This window comes from Heterodontus francisci, chromosome 16 (genome assembly GCF_036365525.1).
Source record: "Heterodontus francisci isolate sHetFra1 chromosome 16, sHetFra1.hap1, whole genome shotgun sequence".
NCBI classification, from domain to species: domain Eukaryota; kingdom Metazoa; phylum Chordata; class Chondrichthyes; order Heterodontiformes; family Heterodontidae; genus Heterodontus; species Heterodontus francisci.
In genome coordinates, this window is record NC_090386.1 from 27,019,312 (window position 1) to 27,033,489 (window position 14,178).

General features: G+C 46.5%; 1 protein-coding gene across 1 annotated transcript; it reads left to right on the forward strand.

Moving 5' to 3' along the window:
* Positions 1-4,654: 4,654 nt before the first annotated feature.
* LOC137378248 (mucin-22-like) lies at positions 4,655-10,313 on the forward strand. The gene is made up of 11 exons (XM_068048473.1): positions 4,655-5,309; positions 5,403-5,639; positions 5,832-6,002; positions 6,129-6,200; positions 6,294-7,091; positions 7,185-7,421; positions 7,515-7,685; positions 7,845-8,180; positions 8,274-8,774; positions 9,099-9,787; positions 9,927-10,313. The coding sequence occupies exons 1-11, from the start codon at positions 4,655-4,657 to the stop codon at positions 10,311-10,313; spliced, it is 4,254 nt and encodes a 1,417-aa protein (XP_067904574.1).
* Positions 10,314-14,178: the final 3,865 nt, after the last annotated feature.

The window sequence follows — 14,178 nt, forward strand, 5'->3', positions numbered from 1 at the left end:
TTACAAAAAGGGTGATCAAATGTTCTGAGTTATGAGGAAAGTTTGGGGAAATTTCGACTATTCAGCCTGAAAAGGAAGCACCTAAGAGATGATCTTGTAGAGGAATGTAAAATAATAGCATGAAAAAGGTAATCCAGAATATGTTAAAAATTCATTCTCGGCATTTGGACTTCATTAACATTTTTTTTGCCCATCCTTAGCTGCCCTTAGGATGGTGATGGCGGACCTTCTTATTTAAATTTCTGCAGTCTATGTGGTTAAAGTATTACCATGATGCTGTTAGGTAGGGAGTTCAAGGATTTTGACCTACTTTAAATTAAAAAGTGGGAGCTGGACGAGAGGATGTTAATTGTATATTAATTTTGTTTAATTGGTGGTGGGCATTAACTGAGGATTCACCTGTGCCCCGATAAATAGACACTGACTGAAACAGTAGTTGTTGAGTTAGGTGGTACGTGCTTGTAATATGTAACTCTGTAAATAAATGCTTATAAAAGTGTGAAAAGATTGGCTCCAGTTCTATCCTTCACCAACTGGCTTTCTGGAGTGGAACATGGTAGCAGAGGGCAGTTGACTAAAGGTAAAGATTGGAAACTAATAAAAAAGATTTCAGACAGCAAACTGCAATCCTTTTGGCCATTGTGGGAAATGGTAGAAAGCAAGTATAAATTGTTGGGGTATGATTACCCTCTGATAATCTCAGAGTCTGAAACATATGATCAGTGGAAGAATGAAGGAGCTCGGTATACACGGGTTACATCCCTACCAAAGAGGAAACAAGGTATGGTCTTGATATTGTCACTTCCTACAAGAAGTAAAATCAAAAGTGAAGTATTTTGTGAGCTGAATGACAGTCAGTTGGATAATTATGGAAGTTTGGACCTTGTATTAGAGTTCTTGGATGAAATCTATAAGAAAGCTGATCTAGACTGTTAAATGCCAATGAGGCATAGTCAGAATTTGATATATTTCGGAAAACAGATGGTCATTTCATGGTAGAAAATATCATGGACTTTAACAGATTGTGTAGATGATTGACAAAATTCATTTTGGGGATCCCTGGACCAGTACCAGTGTTTAAATTGCTACATTGTGCTAAGATGTCTCATATGGACAAGTAACTGGTTCTAACTGGTGTTCGGTTCTCAGAGAGGGAGACTCTGTTGGATCAGATGTCTGCAGCCTTGAAAAAATTCCTAAGGAAACAATCATTTCCTTCAGAACTCATGGAACAAATGGGACATTCCACAGTGTCACAAAGAATAGAGGACTCAATGATTGCCAGATTTCAAAATGGTCCAGAAAGCGGACACAGGCCTCAATATAACGGAAGAATTAAAGTCCGGCAGAATGGACGTGAATGTACTTTCAGGAGATTTGGCTATCAGAGCAGAAAATAGAATTGGAACAGCAATAAAAGGTGAATGAGTCCCAGGAATGCCCCAGGAACGGTTAATAGGTGCTTCAGGTATCATTGTACAGTGAACTACCCAAAGCAGACAGGCAGGGTCCTCAAAGTGACACATGGCAAAGAGAATTCTGAGGAAGCGCATGATGATAATGATGAATCTGAACAAATTATACTGGTCCTGAGATGGATGTATTAGCCAAGGATTCCTTTAACTGTGCAGTACTAAATAGTGTTTGCACTTCAACAGTATGTGGAACAGATTGGTTACTATAGTATCTTGATTCAATGGACTGAATTTTGTCCTAAGGGTAATGGGCACAGCGGTGGAACTGGAAGTGGCTGCCATTTCCGTTTGGTCATTAAGTGGCCAGCTGCATGTAAGCTTGTGGTGGCCGATGAGTTAAGGACTTTGAGGTACAGGGGCTGTCAATCCTGGGCCTGAGGCAGGAAGTCAGGCGGCAATGTCAGTGTCACCTGATTCTGTGGCAGGTGCTGGCACCATATTTAAAGGGCTGCCAGCCCTGCATTCATTGCTGCCTGAACAAAGGATTCCATCCTGCTTCTGCTGGCTTGCACCATCCTGCTATTGCTGTTACTGCTGCTCCCTGCCTGAAAACGCAACCATCCTGCTGTTGCTGCTGTTCCCTTAACTGAATTCTCAAACCAACCAAGGAACTGACTGGAAGCCTACAGCAACAATGGCATAAGGAAGACCCTGGGTAGCCACACAGTTCAGCGATGCCTCCCTGCAGCTTCTCCTCCAGGCTACAAGAGCAAGGTCCTCTTCCCAGGGACAGGAGGAGGAGAGGGCCCCGCCCGACCAAGCAAGCCTGGACCAAGATTGCAGAGGAGGTCAGCATCCATGGGGTCACTCCCCGAACCTGGAACCAGTGCCGCAAGCGCATCAATGACTTCATTTGGACTGCCAAGGTGAGCACTCCATACCTTATTTCCCTTTGGGACTTGCATATGACAGTGTGAGAGGGTCCGCTTGGTCGAGAGAGCGTGACCACCCATTGGGTAACATGGGGGTCAGGCAGCAGCATATCCTGTCTGAGGCATGGCTGCGTCTCTTGAGAGGCGCCCGTATGTCTTTGCTGACGTCCAAAAGATTCCTTGACAGTGGCCATACATGTGGCATTCATGTGCCTTCATCATGGCCTGCAGGACCCCCACCAGCATAGGTTGTTGTGCTTGTCTCCATGGGGAAATTAACAGTCTTCCTTTTTATGCTTGCAGGAGAAGATGACACACTACAACGAAAAGAGGACCGGTGGAGGGGTCACATACCACCACATCCTACCCCTCATGGAGGAAGAAGCCTTGGAAATGGTGGGGCACCGCGCTATTGCTGATGGTGAAACAGGATTGCCCACCCAAGAGGGTGAGTGAACGAGTGCAGGAGCACAAGGATGCATCTGGCACATGCAAGGCATAGTGCTCATATTACCAATGCTGCACAAATGGAGTTCCACAGCAGGGATGTTGGGATGAGGAAATGGGAAGCCCTTAACTTCAATATATCTGTCCTGCAAGGCAGGGTCAAGCTGAGGCACGAAGAGCTCGAGAGACTGGGAGCCAGCCGTCTGCCTCTGAGGAAGAGGAGGATGCTCAGAGGATGCAGTGTCACATCATTCCCCCTCACTGCCACCAGCTCAGATACTGTCATGTTGTTGGATATGTGTTTGTGATTAGATCCAGGTCACAAGCTGGTGACCACATTACAGACATGCCCGAGCAGCTGACGGAGGCTGTGACAGCCGAGGCCTCTGACAGTCGCAGGATGATGTGCTTCTGGAGTTGGCCATAACATGGACCTGCTGCAGCTGCAGTGAGACATGAGGGTACATCTAGCGGAGCTTCCAGAGGCTGTGCGCACCCACGTGCTGATGATGGAGCCATTCATCTAGGCCATGAGTGCTGACGTGTTTCAAGCATGGCTTCCTCCAGTGAGAAGTTGGAGACCCTCATAGAGACCCCTCAATGGATGACGAAAATGCTCGCATGCGTTGTCCATGAGCTCCCTGCAGTGGTGATGAGGCGAGAGTGGGTTGAGGTGTCTGGAGTCTCCACTAGGTGTTCGTTCTTCTCAGGTGAGCAGGAAGGTACAATTGTGCCTTGCAATGGAGGAGGAATGGCTGACTTCTTCTGGGGCTCCTCTCAGGGTGCTCCTGCTATCGACAGCAGCAGCTCAGCCCCTCTGCGAGTGACTCCAGCACCTCAATAAGCCATGACGACAGAGGAGGGTCCTGCACCTGTGCAGGAATCCCTTAGCAGGTGAGGCCATTCAAGCCTCGGGCAGCCAGAGGACAGGTGCCAAGGTCATCACAAGCCACAGGGCAGCAAGATCAGCAGCCTACCTCCACCTCAGCTGCAGGCGAAGAGCACTCGTAAAAGAATTAAGAAGAGCACCTAGCTGCACTTGGGGTTCACGGGTGATTACAATATGTAGATTCTAGGTCTTGTTTCTGTTGTGCGCCTCAATAAACCTTTCACTTACTGCTGTTGCTTCTCAATCTAATTCTTGCTGCCCTGTGAGATCTCATCTACACCTTGCTCTCTCAATGGGCTTGAAGCAATGGACTAAGGCGGCTGTGTTCAGCTCCTCAGCCTTGCCACTGTGTGCTGCGCACCTGGGAACTGGACGATGAAGTGCAAAATGAAGGGTCCGACAACAGGACTGATTAAAGGTAAAGCATTAAAGGACTCTTTCTGAAAGGGCAAAAGGATCACAGGAAACGGCTCTGCATTAGCGAGTCCCGAGCCTCCCTTGCACGTATCTCATTGCGCCTTGCCTGTGGTCCAAGGGTCCATCATCTCGCATCACATGGTCAATTGGCTCCTCCACATTTTCATCGTCTGAGGAGGCATCACAATCGATGATGTCCTCATTGTTCAACGCCTCCCCCCTCTGCAGTGCTAGGTTGTGAAGTGCACAGCAGACCACCACAATACACAAGGTGGATGGGGCATACTGCAGGGTTCCACTGGATCGGTTTAGGCATCTGAATCGCATCTTCAGCAGCCCAATCACCTGCTCAATGATCACTCAGGTTGACCCGTGGCAGGTGTTGAACCATTCTTCTGCATCCATGTGTGGGTTCCTCAAAGGTGTGAAGAGCCATTTCTTTAGTGAATAGACCTTGTCTCAAAATATTCACCACCACCGTTGGGAAGGGGCCAGAAAAGCTATGGCACCCAGAACTGCAGAAGTGTGTGGACATAGTGGCTGCCTCCTGGAAAATGTGCACACACCTGAAGGACCCACTTTCAGTGGTCGCAGAGCAGATGTATGTTGATGGAATGGAAGCCCTTCTTGTTGACATTCACTGTAGCTATGTTACAGAACCCTCATTCACTGTAGCTGACAGTGTTACTGAGCTCTCATTCACTGCAGCTGACAGTGTTACTGAGCTCTCATTCACTGTAGCTGACAGTGTTACTAAGCCCTCATTCACTGCAGCTGACAGTATTACTGAGCCCTCATTCACTATAGCTGACAGTATTACTGAGCCCTCATTCACTATAGCTGACAGTGTTACTGAGCTCTCATTCACTGCAGCTGACAGTATTACGGAGCTCTCATTCACTGTAGCTGACAGTGTTACTGAGCCCTCATTCACTGTAGCTGACAGTGTTATGAAGCCCTCATTCACTGCAGCTGACAGTGTTACTGAGCCCTCATTCACTGTAGCTGACAGTGTTACTGAGCTCTCATTCACTGCAGCTGACAGTATTACTGAGCTCTCATTCACTGTAGCTGACAGTGTTACTGAGCTCTCATTCACTGTAACTGACAGTATTACTGAGCTCTCATTCACTGTAGCTGACAGTGTTACTGAGCTCTCATTCACTGTAGCTGACAGTGTTACTGAGCTCTCATTCACTACAGCTGACAGTATTACTGAGCTCTCATTCACTGCAGCTGACAGTGTTACTGAGCTCACATTCACTGTAGCTGACAGTGTTACTGAGCTCTCATTCACTGTAGCTGACAGTGTTACTGAGCTCTCATTCACTGCAGCTGACAGTGTTACTGAGCTCTCATTCACTACAGCTGACAGTATTACTGAGCTCTCATTCACTGTAGCTGACAGTGTTACTGAGCTCTCATTCACTACAGCTGACAGTATTACTGAGCTCTCATTCACTGTAGCTGACAGTGTTACTGAGCTCTCATTCACTGTAGCTGACAGTGTTACTGAGCTCTCATTCACTGCAGCTGACAGTATTACTGAGCCCTCATTCACTGTAGCTGACAGTGTTACTGAGCTCTCATTCACTGTAGCTGACAGTGTTACTGAGCTCTCATTCACTGTAGCTGACAGTGTTACTGAGCTCTCATTCACTGTAGCTGACAGTGTTACTGAGCTCTCATTCACTGTAGCTGACAGTGTTACTGAGCTCTCATTCACTGCAGCTGACAGTATTACTGAGCTCTCATTCACTATAGCTGACAGTGTTACTGAGCTCTCATTCACTGCAGCTGACAGTATTACTGAGCCCTCATTCACTGTAGCTGACAGTGTTACTGAGCTCTCATTCACTGTAGCTGACAGTGTTACTGAGCTCTCATTCACTGCAGCTGACAGTATTACTGAGCCCTCATTCACTGTAGCTGACAGTGTTACTGAGCTCTCATTCACTGCAGCTGACAGTGTTACTGAGCTCTCATTCACTGTAGCTGACAGTGTTACTGAGCTCTCATTCACTGTAGCTGACAGTGTTACTGAGCTCTCATTCACTGTAGCTGACAGTGTTACTGAGCTCTCATTCACTACAGCTGACAGTATTACTGAGCTCTCATTCACTGCAGCTGACAGTGTTACTGAGCTCACATTCACTGTAGCTGACAGTGTTACTGAGCTCTCATTCACTGTAGCTGACAGTGTTACTGAGCTCTCATTCACTGCAGCTGACAGTGTTACTGAGCTCTCATTCACTACAGCTGACAGTATTACTGAGCTCTCATTCACTGTAGCTGACAGTGTTACTGAGCTCTCATTCACTGTAGCTGACAGTGTTACTGAGCTCTCATTCACTGCAGCTGACAGTATTACTGAGCCCTCATTCACTGTAGCTGACAGTGTTACTGAGCTCTCATTCACTGTAGCTGACAGTGTTACTGAGCTCTCATTCACTGCAGCTGACAGTATTACTGAGCTCTCATTCACTGTAGCTGACAGTATTACTGAGCTCTCATTCACTGTAGCTGACAGTGTTACTAAGCCCTCATTCACTGCAGCTGACAGTGTTACTGAGCTCTCATTCACTGCAGCTGACAGTGTTACTGAGCTCTCATTCACTGCAGCTGACAGTGTTACTGAGCTCTCATTCACTACAGCTGACAGTATTACTGAGCTCTCATTCACTGTAGCTGACAGTGTTACTGAGCTCTCGTTCACTGTAGCTGACAGTGTTACTAAGCCCTCATTCACTGCAGCTGACAGTGTTACTGAGCTCTCATTCACTGCAGCTGACAGTGTTACTGAGCTCTCATTCACTGTAGCTGACAGTGTTACTGAGCTCTCATTCACTGTAGCTGACAGTGTTACTGAGCTCTCATTCACTGTAGCTGACAGTGTTACTAAGCCCTCATTCACTGCAGCTGACAGTGTTACTGAGCTCTCATTCACTGTAGCTGACAGTGTTACTGAGCTCTCATTCACTGCAGCTGACAGTATTACTGAGCTCTCATTCACTGTAGCTGACAGTGTTACTGAGCTCTCATTCACTATAGCTGACAGTGTTACTGAGCTCTCATTCACTGTAGCTGACAGTATTACTGAGCTCTCATTCACTGTAGCTGACAGTGTTACTAAGCCCTCATTCACTGCAGCTGACAGTGTTACTGAGCTCTCATTCACTGCAGCTGACAGTGTTACTGAGCTCTCATTCACTGTAGCTGACAGTGTTACTGAGCTCTCATTCACTGTAGCTGACAGTGTTACTGAGCTCTCATTCACTGTAGCTGACAGTGTTACTAAGCCCTCATTCACTGCAGCTGACAGTGTTACTGAGCTCTCATTCACTGTAGCTGACAGTGTTACTGAGCTCTAATTCACTGTAGCTGACAGTATTACTGAATGCTCATTCACTGTAGCTGACAGTGTTACTGAGCTCTCATTCACTAAAGCTGACAGTATTACTGAACCCTCACAAACTGTAGCTGACAGTGTTACTGAGCTCTCATTCACTAAAGCTGACAGTATTACTGAACCCTCATTCACTGTAGCTGACAGTGTTACTGAGCTCTCATTCACTAAAGCTGACAGTATTACTGAACCCTCATTCACTGTAGCTGACAGTATTACTGAGCTCTCATTCACTGTAGCTGACAGTGTTACTGAGCTCTCATTCACTGTAGCTGACAGTGTTACTGAGCTCTCATTCACTGCAGCTGACAGTGTTACTGAGCTCTCGTTCACTGTAGCTGACAGTGTTACTGAGCTCTCATTCACTGCAGCTGACAGTGTTACTGAGCTCTCATTCACTGTAGCTGACAGTATTACTGAATGCTCATTCACTATAGCTGACAGTGTTACTGAGCTCTCATTCACTGTAGCTGACAGTGTTACTGACCTCTTGTTCACTGTAGCTGACAGTGCTACTGAGCTCTCGTTCACTGCAGCTGACAGTGTTACTGAGCCCTCATTCACTGTAGCTGACAGTGTTACTGAGCTCTCATTCACTGTAGCTGACAGTGTTACTGAGCTCTCATTCACTGTAGCTGACAGTGTTACTAAGCCCTCATTCACTGCAGCTGACAGTGTTACTGAGCTCTCATTCACTGTAGCTGACAGTGTTACTGAGCTCTAATTCACTGTAGCTGACAGTATTACTGAATGCTCATTCACTGTAGCTGACAGTGTTACTGAGCTCTCATTCACTAAAGCTGACAGTATTACTGAACCCTCACAAACTGTAGCTGACAGTGTTACTGAGCTCTCATTCACTAAAGCTGACAGTATTACTGAACCCTCATTCACTGTAGCTGACAGTGTTACTGAGCTCTCATTCACTAAAGCTGACAGTATTACTGAACCCTCATTCACTGTAGCTGACAGTATTACTGAGCTCTCATTCACTGTAGCTGACAGTGTTACTGAGCTCTCATTCACTGTAGCTGACAGTATTACTGAATGCTCATTCACTATAGCTGACAGTGTTACTGAGCTCTCGTTCACTGTAGCTGACAGTGTTACTGAGCTCTCGTTCACTGTAGCTGACAGTGTTACTGAGCTCTCATTCACTGTAGCTGACAGTGTTACTGACCTCTTGTTCACTGTAGCTGACAGTGCTACTGAGCTCTCGTTCACTGTAGCTGACAGTGTTACTGTGCCCTCATTCACTGTAGCTGACAGTGTTACTGAGCTCTCATTCACTGTAGCTGACAGTGTTACTGAGCTCTCATTCACTGTAGCTGACAGTATTACTGAGCTCTCATTCACTGCAGCTGACAGTATTACTGAGCTCTCATTCACTGCAGCTGACAGTATTACTGAGCTCTCATTCACTGTAGCTGACAGTGTTACTGAGCTCTCATTCACTGCAGCTGACAGTATTACTGAGCTCTCATTCACTGTAGCTGACAGTGTTACTGAGCTCTCATTCACTGTAGCTGACAGTGTTACTGAGCTCTCATTCACTGCAGCTGACAGTGTTACTGAGCTCTCATTCACTATAGCTGACAGTGTTACTGAGCTCTCATTCACTGCAGCTGACAGTGTTACTGAGCTCTCATTCACTGTAGCTGACAGTATTACTGAATGCTCATTCACTATAGCTGACAGTGTTACTGAGCTCTCATTCACTAAAGCTGACAGTATTACTGAGCTCTCATTCACTAAAGCTGACAGTATTACTGAATGCTCATTCACTGTAGCTGACAGTGTTACTGAGCTCTCATTCACTAAAGCTGACAGTATTACTGAACCCTCATTCACTGTAGCTGACAGTGTTACTGAGCTCTCATTCACTAAAGCTGACAGTATTACTGAACCCTCATTCACTGCAGCTGACAGTGTTACTGAGCTCTCATTCACTGTAGTTGACAGTATTACTGAATGCTCATTCACTATATCTGACAGTGTTACTGAGCTCTCGTTCACTGTAGCTGACAGTGTTACTGAGCTCTCATTCACTGTAGCTGACAGTGTTACTGACCTCTCGTTCACTGTAGCTGACAGTGTTACTGAGCTCTCGTTCACTGTAGCTGACAGTGTTACTGAGCTCTCGTTCACTGTAGCTGACAGTGTTACTGAGCTCTCGTTCACTGTAGCTGACAGTGTTACTGAGCTCTCGTTTAATGTAGCTGACAGTGTTACTGAGCTCTCGTTCACTGTAGCTGACAGTGTTACAGAGCTCTCGTTCACTGTAGCTGACAGTGTTACTGAGCTCTCGTTCACTGTAGCTGACAGTGTTACTGAGCTCTCGTTCACTGTAGCTGACAGTATTACTGAGCTCTCATTCACTGTCGCTGACAGTATTACTGAGCTCTCATTCTGTATCATAGTATTATTCAGCCTTCAGTCACTTTTGCTCGCAGTGGGCAGAATCCTATTGGCTTGACAAGCTTGGCATTTCAGAAAATCTCACGTCGGGTTGGCTGTCTGATGCAGTGCTGCTTTCAAACGATCTTGCCAGAAGTGGGTCTGAATGGAACTGGCAATCCACTTGGCAGCAGCAAATAGCTAATTGTCAACAATTAAGGGGCCACTTTGGGCAAATTGCTGACGGTGCTGGGATCATCCCGACGGTGGACTCGCCCCCCGCTGAGGCTGAATCCCGGCTGGTGCCCGGAGGTGACCTTCCAGTGGCAGGCCAAGGGGCCAGTGAGGCTTCCTTTAATTCACCCCACACCGGAGTCGCAGGGATCAGAGGGTCACACCTGCCGTCATAGGACATCCTGCCAAGGGGTTCCCCCAGCAGTGACCACTCTATTTATGTCAATTTTTGAAGTCTTCGGTGGAGCCTCCATCTTGAGGCACCCTCGTAATCTCCTTCCTACATCGGAGGCACCCACCTCTCCCGGTGGCTGCTGGCCACCCACAGCCTTGGACACTCTGATTGGTGCTTCCGCCTGCCATCTTTAATTGGATGTAACTCCCAGAGGCGGCCTGTTAATTTACCGCTTCCAGGAAGATTGCACAGGTGGGCAGACCTCATAAAGTGTCATCACCCGGAGAGGGTCAGCATGTGTTTAAAAACTGAGGCACTATGAATCTGCCCAGTATTACTGAGCCCTCATTCATTATCACAGTATCACTGAGCCTGCATTGAACTATTATAGTAAAATAAAGGACCTCACAGGGGAAATCTTAGGATTTCTGCTCAAGCCACTTACTATTTGGCAGAGGGATAGGCAGATCAGGAAGGTGAATGAATGTGTGGCTGAAAAACTAGTGTGAGAAGGAGGGGTTCCATTTCAAGGGACACTGTTATCTGTACTGGAACAAGAAGGAGCTGTAAAACTGGGATAACACTGTAATTCAGGCTCCACCTGAAATGCAGCGGGGCCAGTGTCCGAGAGGAAAGGATAAATAGGATTGCCAATGGGAATTTAAACTAGTAAAAGGTGGGGATGGATCTGGTGGAAATAACATAGATCTAAAGATAAAAGAAATAGGAAATGAAAATCAAGGTCAGACCAAAGTAAGGATATAAATGGGAGAACCAGATGTAGGAGGAATAGCTGAAATGTGGCTCCATGAAGGACAGGAGAGGCAACTAAATATTGCAGGTAATGGTATAATCAGAAAGGATATTAAAGGAAGAAGGGTGGGGTGGAGTAGCTGTACGACCTAGAAATAACATAATGGCAAGGTAAAAGAAGAGCATTATGAACAGGTTAGAAATAGAATCCATATGATTCAAATAAAATATAAGAAGGTATTGATCATGGTAATAGGGGAATGCTATAGACCACCTAATAGTGGAAAGAATGTGGAGGAATAAAGAGGCTAGCATCAGTAATGGTTACCATGAAACTACCAGACTGTTGTAAAAACCCATGTGGTTCACTAAAATCTTTTCAGGGAAGGAAATCTGCCATTCTTATCTACATCTGACCTACATCTGGCTCCAGAGCACAGCAATGCAGTTGACTCTTAATTACTCTGTGAAATGGCCTAGCAAACTAGTCAATTCAATTAAACTGCTATGAAAAAGTATAAGAGGAATAGAACTGGATCGACCACCCAACATTGACCTAGGCATCAGAATCAGATGCTGTATGACCCTGCCAAGTCTGCCCCCCACTAACATCTGGGGACTTGGGAGAGCTGTTCCACAGACTGGTCAGGTGGGACATTTTTCTCCTTCGGCAGGCCCTCAGGAACGAGGATGACTTTCTTCCACTCCAGGGTTGTGGGTCCTTAGCTGACTGCATAGCCCAATCCTAATACTCCAGGTCCCGAAGTTCATTTTGAGGGGGCGGAAGATGCCTGTGCGTGGGTTTTTTTAACATGGGGTGGCCGTTGCACACCGACTATCACACGGTCCAATGGCAGGGATGGCCGAGACGATTGGAGACCAGGCTCCGTTACATGGACGGGGACTAATACATCCGCATGGCCAGCATGTCCATCTGGTGAGCCTGGGAGCAGACCATGTGAACCTGCATCAGGGTGTTCTTGAAGGGGTAGCTGAAAGCCTGCTCCAAGGGCTCCTGTGACAAGGGCACCCCAGGACCCCTCATGGAGCTGGCAGGATGAGGCTGAAGCAGATAAACCAGTATAACCAGAGGCCAGTCACAGGCTTAACAGGAGACTGAAGTTTTTCAATTACAACGGTGGTGGGGGAAGGGCAGTAAACTGATCAGAGCTATTTTAAATATCACAACAGAGCAGCAATTCAGAGACAAAGTTGGGTCTTACATTATAACCAGTGTAGACAAGAGCAAGAGCATCTTCCTGATGTTCAGATAAGTCCAGAAATTTGAAGCAAAGTTTCAGAGAGGATCTAGATGTAGATGTAGGACATAGACATACTTGCAAAATCATACCTTTCAGCCAACATTCCAGACTTCTCCATCGCCATTCCTGTCCCATTGGCAAGATAGATCCATCAGAGGTGGTAGCACAGAGGTATACAGTCAGGAGGGAGGGGCCCTGGGTGTCCTCAACATTGATGCCAGACCCCATAAAATCACATGGCATCAGGCCAAACAAGGGCAAGGAAACCTCCTGCTGATTGTAACCTATGCCCTTCCTCAACTCAGTACTCCTCTATGTTGAACACCACATGGAAGAAGCACAAAGGGAAGCAAGGGCATCAGCAACAGCAGAATTGTATTCCACACAATCTGTAGCCTCATTGTCTGGCATATCCCTCACTCTACAATTAACACCAAACCAGGTGACCAATCCTGGTTCAATCAGGAGTGTAGAAGAGCATGCTAGGAGCAGAACCAGGCATACCTGAAAATGAGGTGCCAACCTGGTGAGGCTACAACACAGGACTACTGGACAGGGGAAGACAGCGTGCTGTAGCTGGAGCTAAGCTATCTCACAACCAATGGACCAGATCAAAGCTCTACCACATCCAGTCATGTATGGTGGTGGACAATTAAACAATTAATGGGAGCGGGAGGCTTTGTGAATATCGCCAACCTCAAAGATGATGGAGTTCAGTATGTGAATGCAAAAGACAAGGCTGAAGCCTTTGCAACTATCCTCAGCTGGAAGTGTTGACAGAATGATCCATCTTGGCCTCCTCCTACGTTTCCCACGATCACACATACCACTCGTCAGCCAAGTCATTTCATTCCACATGATATCAAGAAACGGCTGAGGACACAGGATACAGCAAATGCTATGGGCCCTGATAACATCCCGGCTGTGGTACTGAAGACTTATGCTCCAGAACTAGCCACAACTCTAGCCAAGCTGTACCAGTATGGCTACAACACTAGCATCTAACTGACAAAGTGGAAAATTGGCCAGCTATGTCCTGTCTACAAATGCTATCTGGCCAATCACTGTTCCATGAATCTACTCTCAATCGTCAGCAAAACGATGAAAGTAGTGCTACAGTGCTATCAAGCGGCACTTACTTACCAATAAATAACCTGCTTAAAAATATACAGTTTGCGTTCTGCCAAGATCACTCGGCTCCAGACCTTATTACAGCCTTGGTCTAAACTTGGACAAAAGAGTTGAATTCCAGTGGTGAGGTGAGAATGACTGCTTTTGACATTAAGGCATCAAGGAGCCTTAGTAAAACTGAAGTCAATGGAAATCGTGGGAAAACACTTCACTGGCTTGAATCTCACCCAGCACAAAGGATGATGGTTGTGATTGTTGGAGGACAGTCATCTCATCCCTAGGACATTGCTGCAGGAATTCCTCAGGGCAGCATCCTGGGCCCCACCATCTTCACCTGCTTCATTAATGACCTTCCTTCCATCATAAGGTCAGACATGGGCATGCTCGCTGATGATTGCGCAGTGTTCAGCTCCATGTGCAACTCCTCAGGTACTGAAGCAGTCTATACCCACTTGTAGATAGACTTGGCAATATTCAGACTTGGCTGATAAGTGGCAAGTAATCTTTGTGCCACACAAATGCCAGGCAATAACCCTTTCCAACAGAGAGAGTCTAACCACCTCCCCTTGATAATCAATGACATTATCGATGAATTCCCTACCATCAAAATAATGGGGGTCACCATTGATGACACACAACAAACTTAATGATAATGATGGCAAAATAGCAGAAATAATAAATAATCACTTTACCTCAGCATTTACCAGGGAAACTAACATG

Excerpts from the sequence above, each read along its gene's own strand:
- LOC137378248 (XM_068048473.1), top strand. The coding sequence starts at position 4,655 with ATGTGCACACACCTGAAGGACCCACTTTCAGTGGTCGCAGAGCAGATG. Across the intron at positions 7,422-7,514 it reads CTCATTCACTGCAGCTGACA|CTGACAGTGTTACTGAGCTC; the intron begins GTGTTACTGAGC and ends CATTCACTGTAG. Across the intron at positions 7,686-7,844 it reads CTCATTCACTAAAGCTGACA|CTGACAGTGTTACTGAGCTC; the intron begins GTATTACTGAAC and ends CGTTCACTGTAG.